This window comes from Pangasianodon hypophthalmus, chromosome 7 (assembly GCF_027358585.1).
Source record: "Pangasianodon hypophthalmus isolate fPanHyp1 chromosome 7, fPanHyp1.pri, whole genome shotgun sequence".
Lineage (NCBI taxonomy): Eukaryota > Metazoa > Chordata > Actinopteri > Siluriformes > Pangasiidae > Pangasianodon > Pangasianodon hypophthalmus.
Window position 1 is genome coordinate 29,641,320 of NC_069716.1, and position 15,072 is coordinate 29,656,391.

Genomic DNA, 15,072 nt, shown 5'->3' on the forward strand with positions numbered 1-15,072 from the left:
TTTTAAGTACCTTTTCAGTTTTAATACAGGCACTTATAACATGAGAGACGATCTACATACACAGTTTTTTAACATAATTTGATATGGTGAAGTTTTCTGTAAGAAAATAATGACGAGGATGTCGAATAATGAGATGAAGAATAACTTTACTGCAGTGTAGCAGTGACAAAGTACATGAAGCGCTTCAGGTTCATCAGAGTCAACGTGAACCTGGAACAATATGTTATACATTTTATACTTAATTTTCCCACCTGTAGTGTAAACGAAGTCTGGCTCTAAATGTAAATTAAGGATAATAATTGACGTGATCACTTTCTGTTCTCACATTACTGATGTCGTTACAGACGTGACCACTGGAAAGTGTGATTGTCTAGACAGATGTCTTTCTGAATGATAATTACGGTCATGTAATAACCCTTTGTTCAGGGCTGGCTCTTCTGATGTCCCACTGCTGCTCTCATGCTATAAGATTCAAGATTCAAGATTTTTATTTGTCACATACACAATTATACACAGTATATAACCTGCAGTGAAATGGAGACCTGGCCTACTCCTCTTTAGACTGGGCATTAAATTAAACTTACAATTAAATTAAAGTTACAATTTAAAAATGAAATGAATAAGAAATAATAAGAAATAAGAACTATATGTACAGGAATGTGCAAAAACAGATGCACAAAATACGCAGAATGTTACGTGTACTAACAATACAAACTGACTGGAGAGTCTTTATGGAGTTTTAAGACGTCTGTATGGTGGACATGTCCGTGTTGAGGAGTCCGATGGCCTGAGGGAAGAAGCTCCTCCTGAGCCTCTCACTTTCAGCCGTCAGACTACAGAAGCACTTGTCTGACTGCAGCAGGATGAAGAGACAGTCTCCGGGGTGGGTGGAGTCCCTGATGGCTTCAGCAGCTGTTGTACTGCATCTCCTGGTGTAGATGTCGAGCAGAGAGACGAGAGCAGACCCGGAGATGCGCTCAGCTAAGCGCACCGCTCTCTGCAGGTCTTCGTGGTCCTGGGGTGTTGAGTTTCCGTACCACACTGAGATGCTCTGAGACAGTAAACCTTCTACAGCCCCAGTGTAGAACGTTTTCAGGAGCGCTGACGAGACCCTGAATTTCCCCAGCAGTCTCAGATGGTAAAACTGGTGTCTGGATTTTCTCACCTGAGCTTGAATGTGATCGATTTATCCACATAATGCTGAGACTGAGATGAACTGTCCCTAAGCCTTTCTGGAGGATGAGCTTGTTCTAACTCCTACCTTGGACTGGAATCTGCTTAGAGGGAATCTGTAATATCTTATATTTCTAAAAATAACGAGATGTTTGTTTAACACTGATGGAAGGAGTCTCCAGTGTCAGCGCTTTGTAACAGTCAGAGGTAAAGCTGGAACTTTGAGTTTTCTGACATCTTCAGCAGGACAGAGGAGTTTACGCTTCTTCTTTGTGGTTTCTCGGTAACATGCGGAACAAGCTGTGGGTGTTTTTAATCTTATTAACGTGAAGAGAGAGAATAAAGAGATGCTGGTGAGGGAACGAGTGTTTATAGCTGCTGTAACGTAAGCGACAACAGGAACTTGTTTGGACGTGCTGTTACAGGAAAAAAATAACTTCAGTAACAGTTACACCACTTTATCACACTTTGTGTGTGTGTGTGTGTGTGTGTGTGTGTGTGTGTGTGTGTGTGTGTGTGTGGGTGGGTGGGTGGGTGGGTGTGTGTGTGACATGCAGGGGGCGCTCTTTACTCCTCATGATTATATTGGGAGTTGTAGTAGTGTATAAAGAGTGTGTGAACTGATCGGGTGCAGAAGTGTGAGTGTGAGAGAGAGCGCGTGTATGAGAGAGAGAGAGAGAGAGAGAGAGTGTGTGTGTGTGTGTGTGTGTGTGTGTGTGTGTGTGTGTGTGTGTGTGTGTGATGGATCAGTGTTGGGTATAAGTGTGTGATTTGGGGCTGTTTATTGCGTCTCAACCTGCGGAAGAAGCGGAAAAGTTCAGAGAACTGAAGAGAACCAAAATCCCGACACATGGTAACAGACTCCTGTGTGTGTGTGTGTGTGTGTGTGTGAGCGCATTCCTGCATTCCTGCCTGAAAGTTATTATCCATAGAAACTGTGTGTGTGTGTGTGTGTGTGTGTGTGTGTGTGTGTGTTTACGTCCCCGGGACCTTTGTTAAACCTGTCAGACTCGTTATTTGTTTCAGATCTGTTTCTGAAGCGTTTCTTGTTGTTTGTGCAGAAATGTGTTTCTGTGAGCTTTCAGGCTTCTTCCCTTCTAAAGTGCTTCTGCTTGGAAGCTTCTGATGTTGAGGTTCTGTGTAAAAGTGTGATGATGGAAAAGCTGAAGAAGTGTAAGAGCTGTTAGATTTAAAACTTTTGAAATATATAAATAAAAAATATTCCCACTAAATATCAGGAAAGAAAGATAACTGTGTTTTTAATCTGTTTTTGTCCTACAGATAATGTTTTGGTAAGAAAAACTCGCTCTTTAGGAGTTTGTGTAATATCTGTGATAAACTCGGGCTAGATCTGTGGATCTGTGGATCTGTAGATCTGTAGATCTGTGTATCTGTGTATCTGTGTATCTGTAGATCTGTAGATCTGTGTATCTGTGGATCTGTAGATCTGTGTATCTGTAGATCTGTGGATCTGTGGATCTGTGTATCTGTGTATCTGTAGATCTGTGTATCTGTGTATCTGTAGATCTGTGGATCTGTGGATCTGTGGATCTGTGTATCTGTGGATCTGTGTATCTGTAGATCTGTGGATCTGTGGATCTGTGGATCTGTGTATCTGTGGATCTGTGTATCTGTAGATCTGTGGATCTGTGGATCTGTGGATCTGTAGATCTGTGGATCTGTGGATCTGTGTATCTGTGGATCTGTGTATCTGTAGATCTGTGTATCTGTGTATCTGTGGATCTGTGTATCTGTAGATCTGTGGATCTGTGGATAGTTAGATCTGTGGATCTGTGTATCTGTGGATCTGTGGATCTGTGGATCTGTAGATCTGTGGATCTGTGTATTTGATGTACAATTAAGACGCATTTCATTTCAATGTTCTTTAAATGCAAGAACATTAAACATGGAAATGAATCTAAATTTAAAATCTCTGCAAATAAAGTTTTAAAAAAATTTAAATATGATTTAAGGGTCATCAGTCTGGAAATAGGTTTTAGTGTCTAAAATTATTCGGAAAAAATATTCGTCCACGTGGGAGTTTCACAGCAAATAGGCGTGATGTTTAAACAGTAAATATCAGATTTTATCTCTCGTACCATCACGCGAAGAAACACCAGGATCTTCCAACAGATAATGCTTAAGTGTGTGTGTGTGTGTGTGTGTGTGTGTGTGTGTGTGGAAAAAATTCAGCTATAAACCACAGATGACTCCCAGCTGGTCAAACTGGATCCTGCTGAAAACTGGTTCCACTCAGAAATCACACTATTTCATTAGAATCTGATGGAAATAGAGAATTGAAAGAATGTAAATGTGTCTATTATTACTACTTATTTCTTAAAGCAGCTGTAAGTTGTTGTTGTTGTTGGGCTCCCGTTAGGGGTCACCACAGCAGATCGTTGGTCTGCATATTTGACTTGGCACGGTTTTTATGCCGGATGTCCTTCCTGACGCAGGCTTGGGACCGGCACTGGGAGTGAACTGTCGTGTGTAACCCCAGTGGCTGGTGTTGGTTCCCTGGCCGGGAGTCGAACCCGGGCCGAGGCAGCGAGAGCACTGAACTCTAAACACTAGTCCTCCAGGGACTCTTAAAGCTGCTGTAAGTGATTCGAAAAAAAAAAAAAAAAAACCCTAAACCATAAAACTGTAAGGAAAACTAAAAAATATCTCAGTAGCTCAGGTTAATGCAGCCTAATGATGATAATGTGACTAATCATTTAATCTGAATAAAAATCTTCATTTTTAACCTAAACAGAATAAACTGAGGAGGCTGCAGTTTATCATTTTTTGGTAGAAAATTCACCACCATGTTAGACGCTAAAACAGACTAGTCCTGTAAGAAAACAGCGAGGAAAAAAAATCCTGTTTCATATTTTAAAAGATTTAAAAGTAAGACAGAGTGACTGACGGACCGCTGGAGTGACTGATGGAGTAACTGACGGAGTGACTGACGGAGCGACTGACTGATTGATGAAGTGACTAATGGAGTGATTGACTGAGTGATTATGTGACTGACAGAGTGACTGACGGAGTGACTGACAGAGTGACTGATGGAGTGACGGAGTGACTGACAGAGTGACTGATGGAGTGACTGAGTGATTGACGGACTGATGGAGTGACGGAGTGACTGATGCAGTGAGTGACTGAGCGAGTGACGGACTGACGGAGTGACTGATGGAGTGACTGACTGACTGATGGAGTGACTGACGGAGTGAGTGACGGAGTGAGTTACGGAGTGACGGACTGAGTGACTGACTGAGTGACTGAGTGAGTGAGTGACTGAGTGAGTGAGTGACTGAGTGAGTGAGTGACTGACTGAGTGACTGAGTGACTGACTGAGTGACTGAGTGAGTGACTGAGTGAGTGACTGAGTGAGTGACTGAGTGAGTGAGTGACTGAGTGAGTGACTGAGTGAGTGACTGACGGAGTGACTGAGTAACTGACGGAGTGACTGAGTGACTGACGGACTGAGTGACTGAGAGAGTGACTGACGGAGTGACTGACACGTCTCGGTTCAGCAGTGACCCTGAGGATCCTATGGTGTGTCCTTTCTAATCGTCGTTATTAACTGTATTCAGTAATGTGAAGATCCCTGCGTTTAATCTGCTGTCAGTAACGGTTTCAGACTTGTACAGTCTCGTTCCTGTTCTCTGCTGCTGGTATCTTTTCCCTCAGGGCAGATTAATCTAACCGTTAGCACACAGGCTAGTCATGCAGGTTTTGGGAGTTTTGTGTACTTGTGTTGTCTCAAATCAAATAAACTGAATCAGTGTGTGTGATTACACACTCAGTATTTGTACATCATGTGTTCACCTGTGCAGATACGAGCTGAACACAGACACTGCACTACAGAAGTGCAAATAAACCTTCAGTTGGGGCAAGACAGTGTGTGTGTGTGTGTGTGTGTGTGTGTGTGTGTGTGTGTGTGTGTGTGTGTGAGCTTGTTTGGGCTCGTTTGAGAAACCTACACCTTGCATACCAGCGCACGCTTGTCGGTTTCCTCTCCCACTCAGAGGTGTGCAATGCCTTCTGGGTAAATTCTGTTTCTTAAGTCTACAGTATGATGAGCTGATCCTTAATTAAACACTTATTTAATGATCTTCAGTGAGGAAGATGGACACATATGAAACAGAAGAGTGTGTGTTTATAAACAGGATTGGAATGCAGCCTAACGGTGATGTGGATTTGGAGTGTGTGTGTGTGTGTGTGTGTGTATACACAGTTACATTTGACTAATTATTTCTGGAAGCAATAGAGCCTAACTGACTGGCCGAGTGACCGGTGGACTGACGGAGTGAATGACAGACTGAATGACTGGCCTAATGACTCAATGATTGACCAAATGACTGACTTACTGTCCAAGTGACTAACTGACTGAATGACTGGCTTAGAAATGTAGTGATTGCCTGAGTGACTGACTTACTGACCAAATTACTAAATGGCTAGCTGACTGACGGAGTAACTGACCTCCTGACTGATGGAGCACCTGACAGTATGACTGGCTGAATGACTAACTGACTGGCCTAGTGACTCAATAATTGGCCGAGAGACTGACTTACTGACCAAATGACTGACTGAGTGAGTGAGGAACTGAATGACTGACCAAGTGACTAACTGACATTTACATTTTTGGCATTTGGCAGAAGCCCTTATCCAGAGCGACTTACAATTATCTCATTTATACAAGTGAGCAGTTGAGGGTTAAGGGCCTTGCTCAAGGGCCCAGCAGTGGCAGCTTCGTGGTGCTGGGATTTGAACTCACGACCTTCTGCTCAGAAGTGCAACGTTAACGGTTAAGTCCAACATCCCACAACTGAGCCGCCACTTCCCATTTCCCACAACTGAGCTGCCACTTCCCACTTCCCACAACTGAACAAATAACTAAATGACTGGCCTAATGACCCAATGATTGCCTGAGTGACTGACTTACAGACCAAATGACTGACTGACCGAATGACTAAATGACTAGCTGACTGACTGATGGACTGACTGCCTGAACGATTGACTGACTGGTGGAGAGACTGAAGTAGTGAATGACTGGCTGAGTGACTGACTCCACTGATGGAATTTCTGACTGAATAACTCTCAACCAATCAGAACAGCCTGTACTGCTCTCAGCCAATGAGAACAGACTTTGTTAGTACAGTACTGAGTGTGCTGAGTGACGACGATGAGACATTTTTACGTTAAAAAGGAAGTGAAAGTTTTCTGTACTGTTTTTATCTATAATCAAATGGTGTTTTCTCTCTCTCTCCCTCTCTCTCTCTCCCTCTCTCCCTCTCCCTCTCCCTCTCTCTCTCTCTCTCTCTCTCCCTCCCTCTCTCTCTCTCCCTCTCCCTCTCTCCCTCTCTCTCTCGCTCTCTCCCTCCCTCTCTCTCTCTCTCTCTCTCTCCCTCTCCCTCCCTCTCTCTCTCTCCCTCTCCCTCCTCTCTCTCTCTCTCTCTCTCTCTCTCTCCCTCTCCCTCTCTCCCTCTCTCTCTCGCTCTCTCCCTCCCTCTCTCTCTCTCTCTCTCTCTCCCTCTCCCTCCCTCTCTCCCTCTCCCTCCCTCTCTCTCTCTCTCTCTCTCTCTCTCTCTCCTCTCCCTCCCTCTCTCTCTCTCTCTCTCTCTCCCTCTCCCTCCCTCTCTCTCTCTCTCTCCCTCTCCCTCTCTCTCTCGCTCTCTCCCTCCCTCTCTCTCTCTCTCTCTCTCTCTCTCTCCCTCTCCCTCCCTCTCTCTCTCTCTCTCTCTCTCTCTCTCTCTCTCTCTCTCTCCCTCTCCCTCCCTCTCTCTCTCTCTCTCTCTCTCTCTCCCTCTCTCTCTCTCTCTCCCTCTCCCTCCCTCTCTCTCTCTCTCTCTCCCTCCCTGTGTTCATGCTCATTTCATCTGTGTTCCAAACACCAGTGTTCCTTAATGTTCTTATTAGAATTCATTTCTGCTTTTGACTTTTGCTTTTGACTGATTTTCAGTAAATTCGTTACGTTTCAGAGGTCAGGTGTTGCACCGCCCTGAGAGAGAAACGTCTCTCGGGTGTTAACTGTTCGGTTTTTTTACCTCAGAAAGACTAGAAGAAAGAGGAAGGAAAGAAGAAAAAAGTGCTCTCCTCTAGTTCAGCTCAAACAACTTCCTGATTTTCCTCAGAGTGAGACGAAACTGCAGAGAAACAAACTAGAAACCAAGAAGACAACATGTCTCGTTTTGTCTGTGTGTGTGTGTGTGTGTATGTGTGTGTGTGTGTGTTTTAAATGAAAGACTGACTCCAGGTGCTATAGAGAAGCCAGAGCTGCTAATGAAGACAGACAGACATATAGAAAGAAACAGCTGGATGTGGACAGATAAACAGATGATATATTTCTGATTCTTTGAGGGAAATTTGCATTGTTCCAGTGGACAGACAGACAGACAGACGGACACAAACAAACAGATAGACAGATGATCAGGCAGACAGACAGACAGAAAGAGAGAAGAACAGATAGATAATTATATGAAGAGACAGACAGATTGACAGTCAGACAGACAGACAGGCAGATGGACAGTCGGATAGACAGATAGCTGGACAGTCGGACAGGCGGATAGACAGATGATCAGGCAGACAGACAGACAGACAGACAGAAAGAGAGAAGAACAGATAGACAGTTATATGAAGAGTCAGACAGGTAGCTGGACAGTCGGACAGGCGGATAGACAGATGGAGTCATCACAGAATGTTACAGGACATGTTACGTGTTACAGATACAAAAAATGAGGCAAAGGAGACATTAGTTGCAAACATCTAAATGTTTTGTTCATCACAGGGACATTTTTTCACAAAATCAAACGAATAAAAGAGGAATGAAGAAGTCTCTCACGTAGCCGTCTGACCCGAGTTCTGCTCTGCCAGGATCAGATTATTGCAGTCAAACACCAGCTGATTTTCTGATTTTGTTTTTCACCTTATAACAGAAAAAACATGTATATGTAAAAAATAATAATAATAATAATAACGTCCACCTGCCCTCATGATGGAACGGGTTTAAATTTTTTAGAAGAAGGTTTTTTTTAAAACTGTAAAATAACACAGTTTCTTCTGGATGTGAACAGTTTGTTTTAAAGCAACTTGTTTTCGGAGAAGTCGTGTGTCAGCAGTCTGTCTGAACTATTCTGCAGCAGTTGCAGTTTCCACATTCATTTTTCTGACGTTGGTTTCCCTTCCCAAGCTCCCTGTCTGACTGTGTGTGTGTGTGTGTGTGTGTGTGTTTTCAGATGGACGACGGTTACGTCCTCAGTATCCCCGTCCCGATGATGCAGCGTGGAGGCTCCGACTCGAACCTTTATTCCTCGAGCGACCTGCAGCAGAAGATCCTGAAGGCAAAGGAGCAGCTGAGGGTGGAGCGCATGGAGCAGGACGACAACGTGGCCGAGTTTCTCAAGCTGGTCAACATGGCCGATAAGCAGCAGGTGGCGAGAATCCGGCAGGTGTTTGAGAAAAAGAACCAGAAAACGGTGCACAACATTAACCAGTTACAGAAGAAGCTGGATCAGTACTACAGACGCATGAAGGAGAGCGAGAACAACAACAACAATAACGGCTCCTCCAAGAACAGCAGCCCTAAAGACACAGCTAAAGATCAGACCAAGGACGTTTCCAAGGAGACACCGAAGGATGTGAGCGGCAGCGGGCGCCATCACTGCCTGGACAGATTAAAACCCAGCGCTCCCACAGTGCTACTCACACCGCCCTCCTTCTTCAACAAGCCCAGAGAGTTCGCTAATCTCATCCGCAACAAATTCGGCAGCGCGGACAACATCTCGCAGCTCAAGACCTCGCTAGACGAAGGTGGAGGCCGGATGCTGAGCGGGAGCGCCACCATAGTGGGCCAGTCGAAGTTCCATAGCGACGACGACGAGTGCTCCTCGGGAACCTCGGCTTCGGCGGACAGTAATGGAAATCCTGCCATCCACAAACACGACCAAAACTCCATCAACATGGTGCTGGAGGAACTTCAGGAGATCCGTCAGTCCCAAATCCGACTCGCTGAAGACATGGAGGTTCTGAAAGTGGACCTGAGTGAAGACAACTTCCTCACACAGAGGCTCGAGGATGAGAGAGAAAGGTTAGCTTCTTCATCTCCAGGTTTTTAATGTTCAGGGTGGAATCCCAGCGGTGATGTTTCACTCCTCTCTCTCTCTCTCTCTCTCTCTCTCTCTCTCGCTCGCTCGCTCGCTCGCTCACAGGGTGGAGCGTCTGGAGGAGCAGCTCAACGATTTGGTTGAACTTCACCAGCATGAGATGGCGAATCTGAAGCAGGAGTTAGCCAGCATCGAGGAGAAAGTGGCTTATCAGGCTAACGAGAGAGCCAGAGACCTGCAGGTAACCTCACACTCCGACAGGAAGTGGAGAAAAGAGGCACTTCCTGTTAGGATGATTTCATTGACACTGTGCTGGTGTGTGATCTGGAGAATGAAGACCACAGAACACTGACTCTGATACTGTGACTGAACTCACCAGCTACAGTTTTAAAATCCCATTTCATAGAGATATTTTATTTCTAAAACCTGTTTTTAAAGTCTCAGTGTGTGTTTCTCCTTCATCTCCACCAGGGGGCGCTGATGTCCTGCACATACACTTTAATACTTTAATATGAATTCACAGCACATGTTCTCAGAAATTTTTTTCTGCCTTTGATCTAATTATTTATTGTAAATTCATTTAACAAATTCAGATTAATTTCACATAAAAACAAAACAATTAAAGGGAAAAAAAAGAGAAAAATTAAAGTTTAGTAAACTAAAATGGTGAAAGTTAGAAAGGTTAGGAATAAAAAAAAAAAAATCCCAGTGAGTCAGAAAATGTACAGAGAAATATTTTATATGTCTGAGATTTTTTAGAAAGAAATTATTTACTGAATTAGTAAAATGAATTTTAAGATTAGACTGATGATAAGGAAATAAAGACACTGAAACTTTAAAATCACCAAAATCTCATGAAGAGTGAAGAAAAAAAACACATTTATTAAATATGAAGGATAATGATGCAGATTGTTTTCTTTTTTTAAATCCTTATCATGATTAGTCTGTTATTTAATAGATTATTTTTCTTAACAAACTGTAAACCTCTGTAATAGTGAAATATTTGGATACTGAACATTTGGATGTGTGTGTGTGTGTGTGTGTGTGTGTGTGTGTGTATGCGCGTGTGTGTTTCAGGAGGTGCTGGAGTCCTGTAACTCTCGGCTGTGTAAGTTGGAGCAGCAGGTGCAGGTGGTGCAGGTGGAGTCTGAAGGTGTGTTTGCCCGCACGCTCCTCGCTAAAATCATTAGTGTGCTGCTGGCTGTCATCACGCTGCTGCTGGTGTGTGTTTCCACGGCGACACGCTGCATCATGACCGGCGTGCGGAGTCGTACACACCTGCTGGTGACGGTGTTCAGCGCGGTGCTGATCGCTCTGGTCTGGAGGAGCTACGACAAACTGAACACTAACACAGAACTGCATCACTGAACACTAAAGTCCTCACACAAACACCGGACTCAGAACCAAACACCTGGATGGAGGACTGGACCTGAACCTGAACCTGGACCTGAACCTGGACCTGAACCTGAACCTGAACCTGGAACTGAACCTGGACCTGAACCTGAACCTGAACCTGGAACTGAACCTGAACCTGAACCTGGAACTGAACCTGAACCTGAACCTGGAACTGAACCTGGACCTGAACCTGGACCTGAACCTGAACCTGGAACTGAACCTGAACCTGGAACTGAACCTGAAACTGAAACTGAACCTGAACCTCATCCGTTAATCCTGAACCCAGACCCTGAACCCTCACACTGGTCTTTCACTCTTTAAGAGCATTTTCACTCCTATCGCTCAGTTTGTCAACTCTGAATCAGACTGAAATTGATTCATTTGATTCATTTGCTATTTGATTCAGTTTGGTTTCACATTGCACACATTAATTAAACAAAATAAAAAGCAAAGCAAAAAAAAGTTGGCAGAGGGGGCTCGGCTTAAAACAAGAAAAAAAAGAATAAAATTAGACTTTTTATTGGTCAGGAAAATCTAAACAGCCTTTACCAAATGTGAGTACAAATTTTACACAAATCAGTTCTTTCTTTCTTTCTTTCTTTCTTTCTTCTCTTAATCACACACACGTCACCTCTGCAGTGCTTCGGCTCAGTTTTGCCAGACAGGCAGCTCAACCCGAAACACACGACATGTTCGATTCACTTCTTGCAGTGAGTCGATTCAGAGTCAGATCACTTTCTCATTAGACCACCTCGCTCAGACGCTCTCGGACCCGAGCGTGATCACTCGAGTGTGTTCTCACCTGCATAAAGAACCGCACTGAGGGAAAGAACACACCAGGGTTCGGTTCAAACACACTAAACACTGTGTATGTGGAAGTACACTAACTCTCATCACTAGTACTGGACCTGAACTTCAGGTTTGAACCTGAACACTGGGAATGGAGTAACATTTTTGCTCAATGTTGAAATCACATTTTTTATAATAGTTTTTTTAGTCATTGCGCAAACAGAACTTTTTTTTTTTTTTTTTTTAAATTTCATTTTGAATTTTAAATAGACAACAGGATTCTTGTTAGTACACTGTGACTTGTGAATCAGGGTGCCAATATTTTTGGTTTAGACATAGCTTTAATGATTTTTGATCTGTGCTGATAAAGGCACAGAAACGACACACTTTTCTGCTCTTTCAGCTAAAACAGCAATCAGAACAAACGTGAATAAAGTTCTGTTGGTGTAAAAGCGGATTAACCGAAGGGGAAAGGACACGGAATGCTACTTTCGCTTTGCACCAACTTTATCTTTGTGACCTTTGACCTGTGAATTTGAGAACCTCAGACATGTGAGCCAATAGAAAACAAAAGAATGAGGATTTTTGCATTCGTTTGTTGATAAAGCGGTTGTTTGGTAATTAAAGTGCAGGTAAACTGTGTGTAGCTGCTTCGCATTTGCTGTGTGTGTGTGTGTGTGTGTGTGTGTGTGTGTGTGTGTGTGTGTACTGTATATGTCATAATTCTGTTTTTTTATAAGCATTGTGTTTTTTTTGTATATTAGTATTTTTAGTCATATTGTTTGATTTATTTGTTGTTTTTCTTTCATCAGTAATAAAAGTTTAAATATTGATTGAGCTTTTTGTTGAAGTTTGTATTAAATTATTAGATTATATACTTATTTATACTTCTATACTTTCTTGTGATGTGCGGTGTAAATAAATTAATAATTTCTGCAGATAAATTTCAGTTATAGCCAACACACGTATTATTGTTTATGGCGTTAGCATGGAGCTATTCCCTCCACTGATACACACTCTGCTTTTTTGTTTTTTGCGATAAAATTGTTGTTTCTCCTCTCCGTCTCCCAGAATTATTTAGTTAGCAACGTTGGTACATCTGTAAGACGCTCATTATGCCTGGCCCACGCTACAGCGCCACTTTTAGTCCTGATCATCGTAAAAGCTCTCCAGATTTTGGGATTATTTGATACAGTTATCTTCCAGATCATCTTAAATCCAATCTTAATCCCATTCCCGTTCCCATAGTCCAGTCATGGCCTCCAGTGAATTCAGTGTTGAGTGTTTAGGACACACCGAGCGTCTCGTGTGGAAACATAATCTCGATGTTTTGTGTGAAACACCGATAACCAATGAGAGCTGAGAATTTGTGAGAGTCATGAGTGTAATCTGAAAGTGTTTCATTCTGGGTTAATCCTGACTGAAAGATAATCCAGGACAAGAGTGATCTGTAAAATCATTACATCTCATACATTTTAAACATCAGTTAAAGTTGCACAAACCTCGAAGTGTGGTTACTTCAGTTCAGTGTTCATTTGAGTGTAAACACAAACAGACACAAAATAAAGGCACTCATTTCCATTTGATTTGTTTCTACACTGGGAGACTGACCCCTCTGCTGCTGTGGGTGTAGTTTCATCGGTGGCCACATAGGGGCGCTCTGCATATACACATGGAGAGAAAGGCGGCGCTAGAATGGGGAAACATACATGTACATTTAATCTGCTCTGTGACTTCGATGTTATGAGAAGAAAAACACGCTTCTGTTTCATAATGTTGCAAACGAAAGTGTCTGGGAGCCGAAAGAGTCGACTCTTCTCAGTGAGCTTTACACACACACACACACACACACACTGTGATTTATGTATTAACTGAAAGCAGTGGTTTTGTTCTCTGAGTTTCTGTGCTGTAGGTTTCAGAAATGAGAGAAGCCCCTTCATGGCCCGCTGGATGAAAGACGAGTTACTCGTTCTGTTCTCAGGAACAGACTCACATTTCCTCTTTCTGAGCACAAGACAAACGTCGCCATCGAAACAGTGGCTCATGAAGTCGTTCTGCAAGAGCACAAACACAGCTGGGGTCATAAGTTTCCATACGCCTTGCAGAATCTGCAAAATGTTAATAATTTAAAAAAATAAGACAGTTCATAAAAATTGCATGTGTTTTTATTTAGTTCTGCCCTGAATAAGCGATTTCACACAGCAGCTGTTTCCATCTCGTCCACAAGACACAATATTAACTGAATTTACACACAGGAACCAGTTCAGAAGTTTCCATACGCTCGATCCTTAATCCTGTGTGTGTTTCCTGATGATCAGAGACTTTTTTTAGGTTTTGTGATAGTTGTTCATGAGGCTCTTGTTTGTCCTGAGCAGTTAAACTGCACACTGTTCTTCAGAAAAATCCTCCAGCTCCTGCACCTTCTCTGCTTTTCCACCATCTTCTGCGTATCTGACTCCTTTCCATCAGCAGCTACATGATGCTGAGATCCATCTTTACACACTGAGGACAGCTGAGGGACTCGAACACGACTATTACAGAAGGGGGGGGGGGGGGTAAACTTTTGAACAGGTGTAAATTGTTATTATTTTGTCTTCTGGGAAACGTGTAAATATCTTATGTAGCTTCTGAAGGGCAGGACTAAATGAAAAACAATAAGATCTTTAAACTAAATAATAACATCATCATGTAATTCAATACAATGCAGTTCAGTACTGACTCGATACGATTCGGTTCAGTTTAATTAAACACGCACTGATGTGTCCTGTGATGTACTGGTGCCTCATTCAGGACATCTACTCCTGGGGAAAACAAATTAGCTAAGCTGAAAATGGCAAATATGAAGCTGTTAATGGTCTTAAGAAGGAATCACTGGTGAGGAAATGAGCAGGAATGAAGCAGATGCTCCTCAGAGCTCCTGAGCCTCCACTCGCTGGTTTCCTTTCGCTGTTTGAGGAAAAGCTAGAAACAGCGAAATTCACTTCTATAGTCTTCTTGCACACAAAATCATGATAACGATTAAAATGTCTGATGTAAAATTCAAACTAACACACGTCTGGGTGTACAAACTTTTCCAAAAATATGTTCTGGGATGTTTTTTCTTAAAAGATTAGTGATTATTTGGTTTTCTGCCGCACCTGATGCAGCTCATCAAGAGCCACAAGACTTAAACATTTAAACAAATCGTTAAAAGTTAAAAGCTCTCGCATACTGAGCTCCTTTATCTGTTTCATTCCTGCTCATTTCCTGACCAATGTTTTGTTATTAATCCATTAAAAGCTTTATATTTTGCTATTTTGGTCTTGGGCCATGTTTTTGCCCAGGAGTGTGTGTGCTTTTAATAATGCCAGTGCTTTGTGTCACGTGTTATTTCATGAGTGACATTAATCTCTAATAAATTTCTAATAAAATAAATTTTGGTCTTCTTGAGAAGTAATGTTGTCTCTGAAGACGTCAAGGTTTCCTCTGTAAAGCCCCTCTTGGATCCGGCGCATCGATAATCAACACACACACATAATCAATCTAGCTCCACATTTTATATCAATGTGTGAGGAGTTTGTGAAATGGATTATGTTTTAGAAGCGATGTAAACTTGGCTCTGTGTGTGTTCTAGACTTTTTCACTATTC

At 42.7% G+C, this 15,072-nt stretch overlaps 1 protein-coding gene across 2 annotated transcripts; it reads left to right on the forward strand.

Annotated features, from left to right (window-relative positions):
* The first annotated feature begins 1,770 nt into the window (after positions 1 to 1,770).
* Positions 1,771 to 12,277, forward strand: LOC113541875 (transmembrane and coiled-coil domain protein 3). Of its 2 annotated transcripts, XR_008302076.1 has the most exons (5): positions 1,771 to 2,026; positions 8,394 to 9,244; positions 9,366 to 9,501; positions 10,338 to 10,725; positions 10,756 to 12,277. XR_008302076.1 is itself a non-coding variant. In XM_034306230.2 (4 exons), exons 1-4 carry the CDS (start codon positions 2,024 to 2,026, stop codon positions 10,626 to 10,628), a joined length of 1,281 nt encoding a protein of 426 aa, XP_034162121.2. In that variant the 5' UTR covers positions 1,771 to 2,023; the 3' UTR covers positions 10,629 to 12,276. The 2 variants fall into 2 exon arrangements, 1 of the variants encoding a protein (XP_034162121.2); XM_034306230.2 differs by having other exon boundaries at positions 10,338 to 12,276.
* The last annotated feature ends 2,795 nt before the right edge of the window (positions 12,278 to 15,072 follow it).

Excerpts from the sequence above, each read along its gene's own strand:
- LOC113541875 (XM_034306230.2), top strand. Across the intron at positions 9,245-9,365 it reads CTCGAGGATGAGAGAGAAAG|GGTGGAGCGTCTGGAGGAGC; the intron begins GTTAGCTTCTTC and ends GCTCGCTCACAG. Across the intron at positions 9,502-10,337 it reads AGAGAGCCAGAGACCTGCAG|GAGGTGCTGGAGTCCTGTAA; the intron begins GTAACCTCACAC and ends TGTGTGTTTCAG.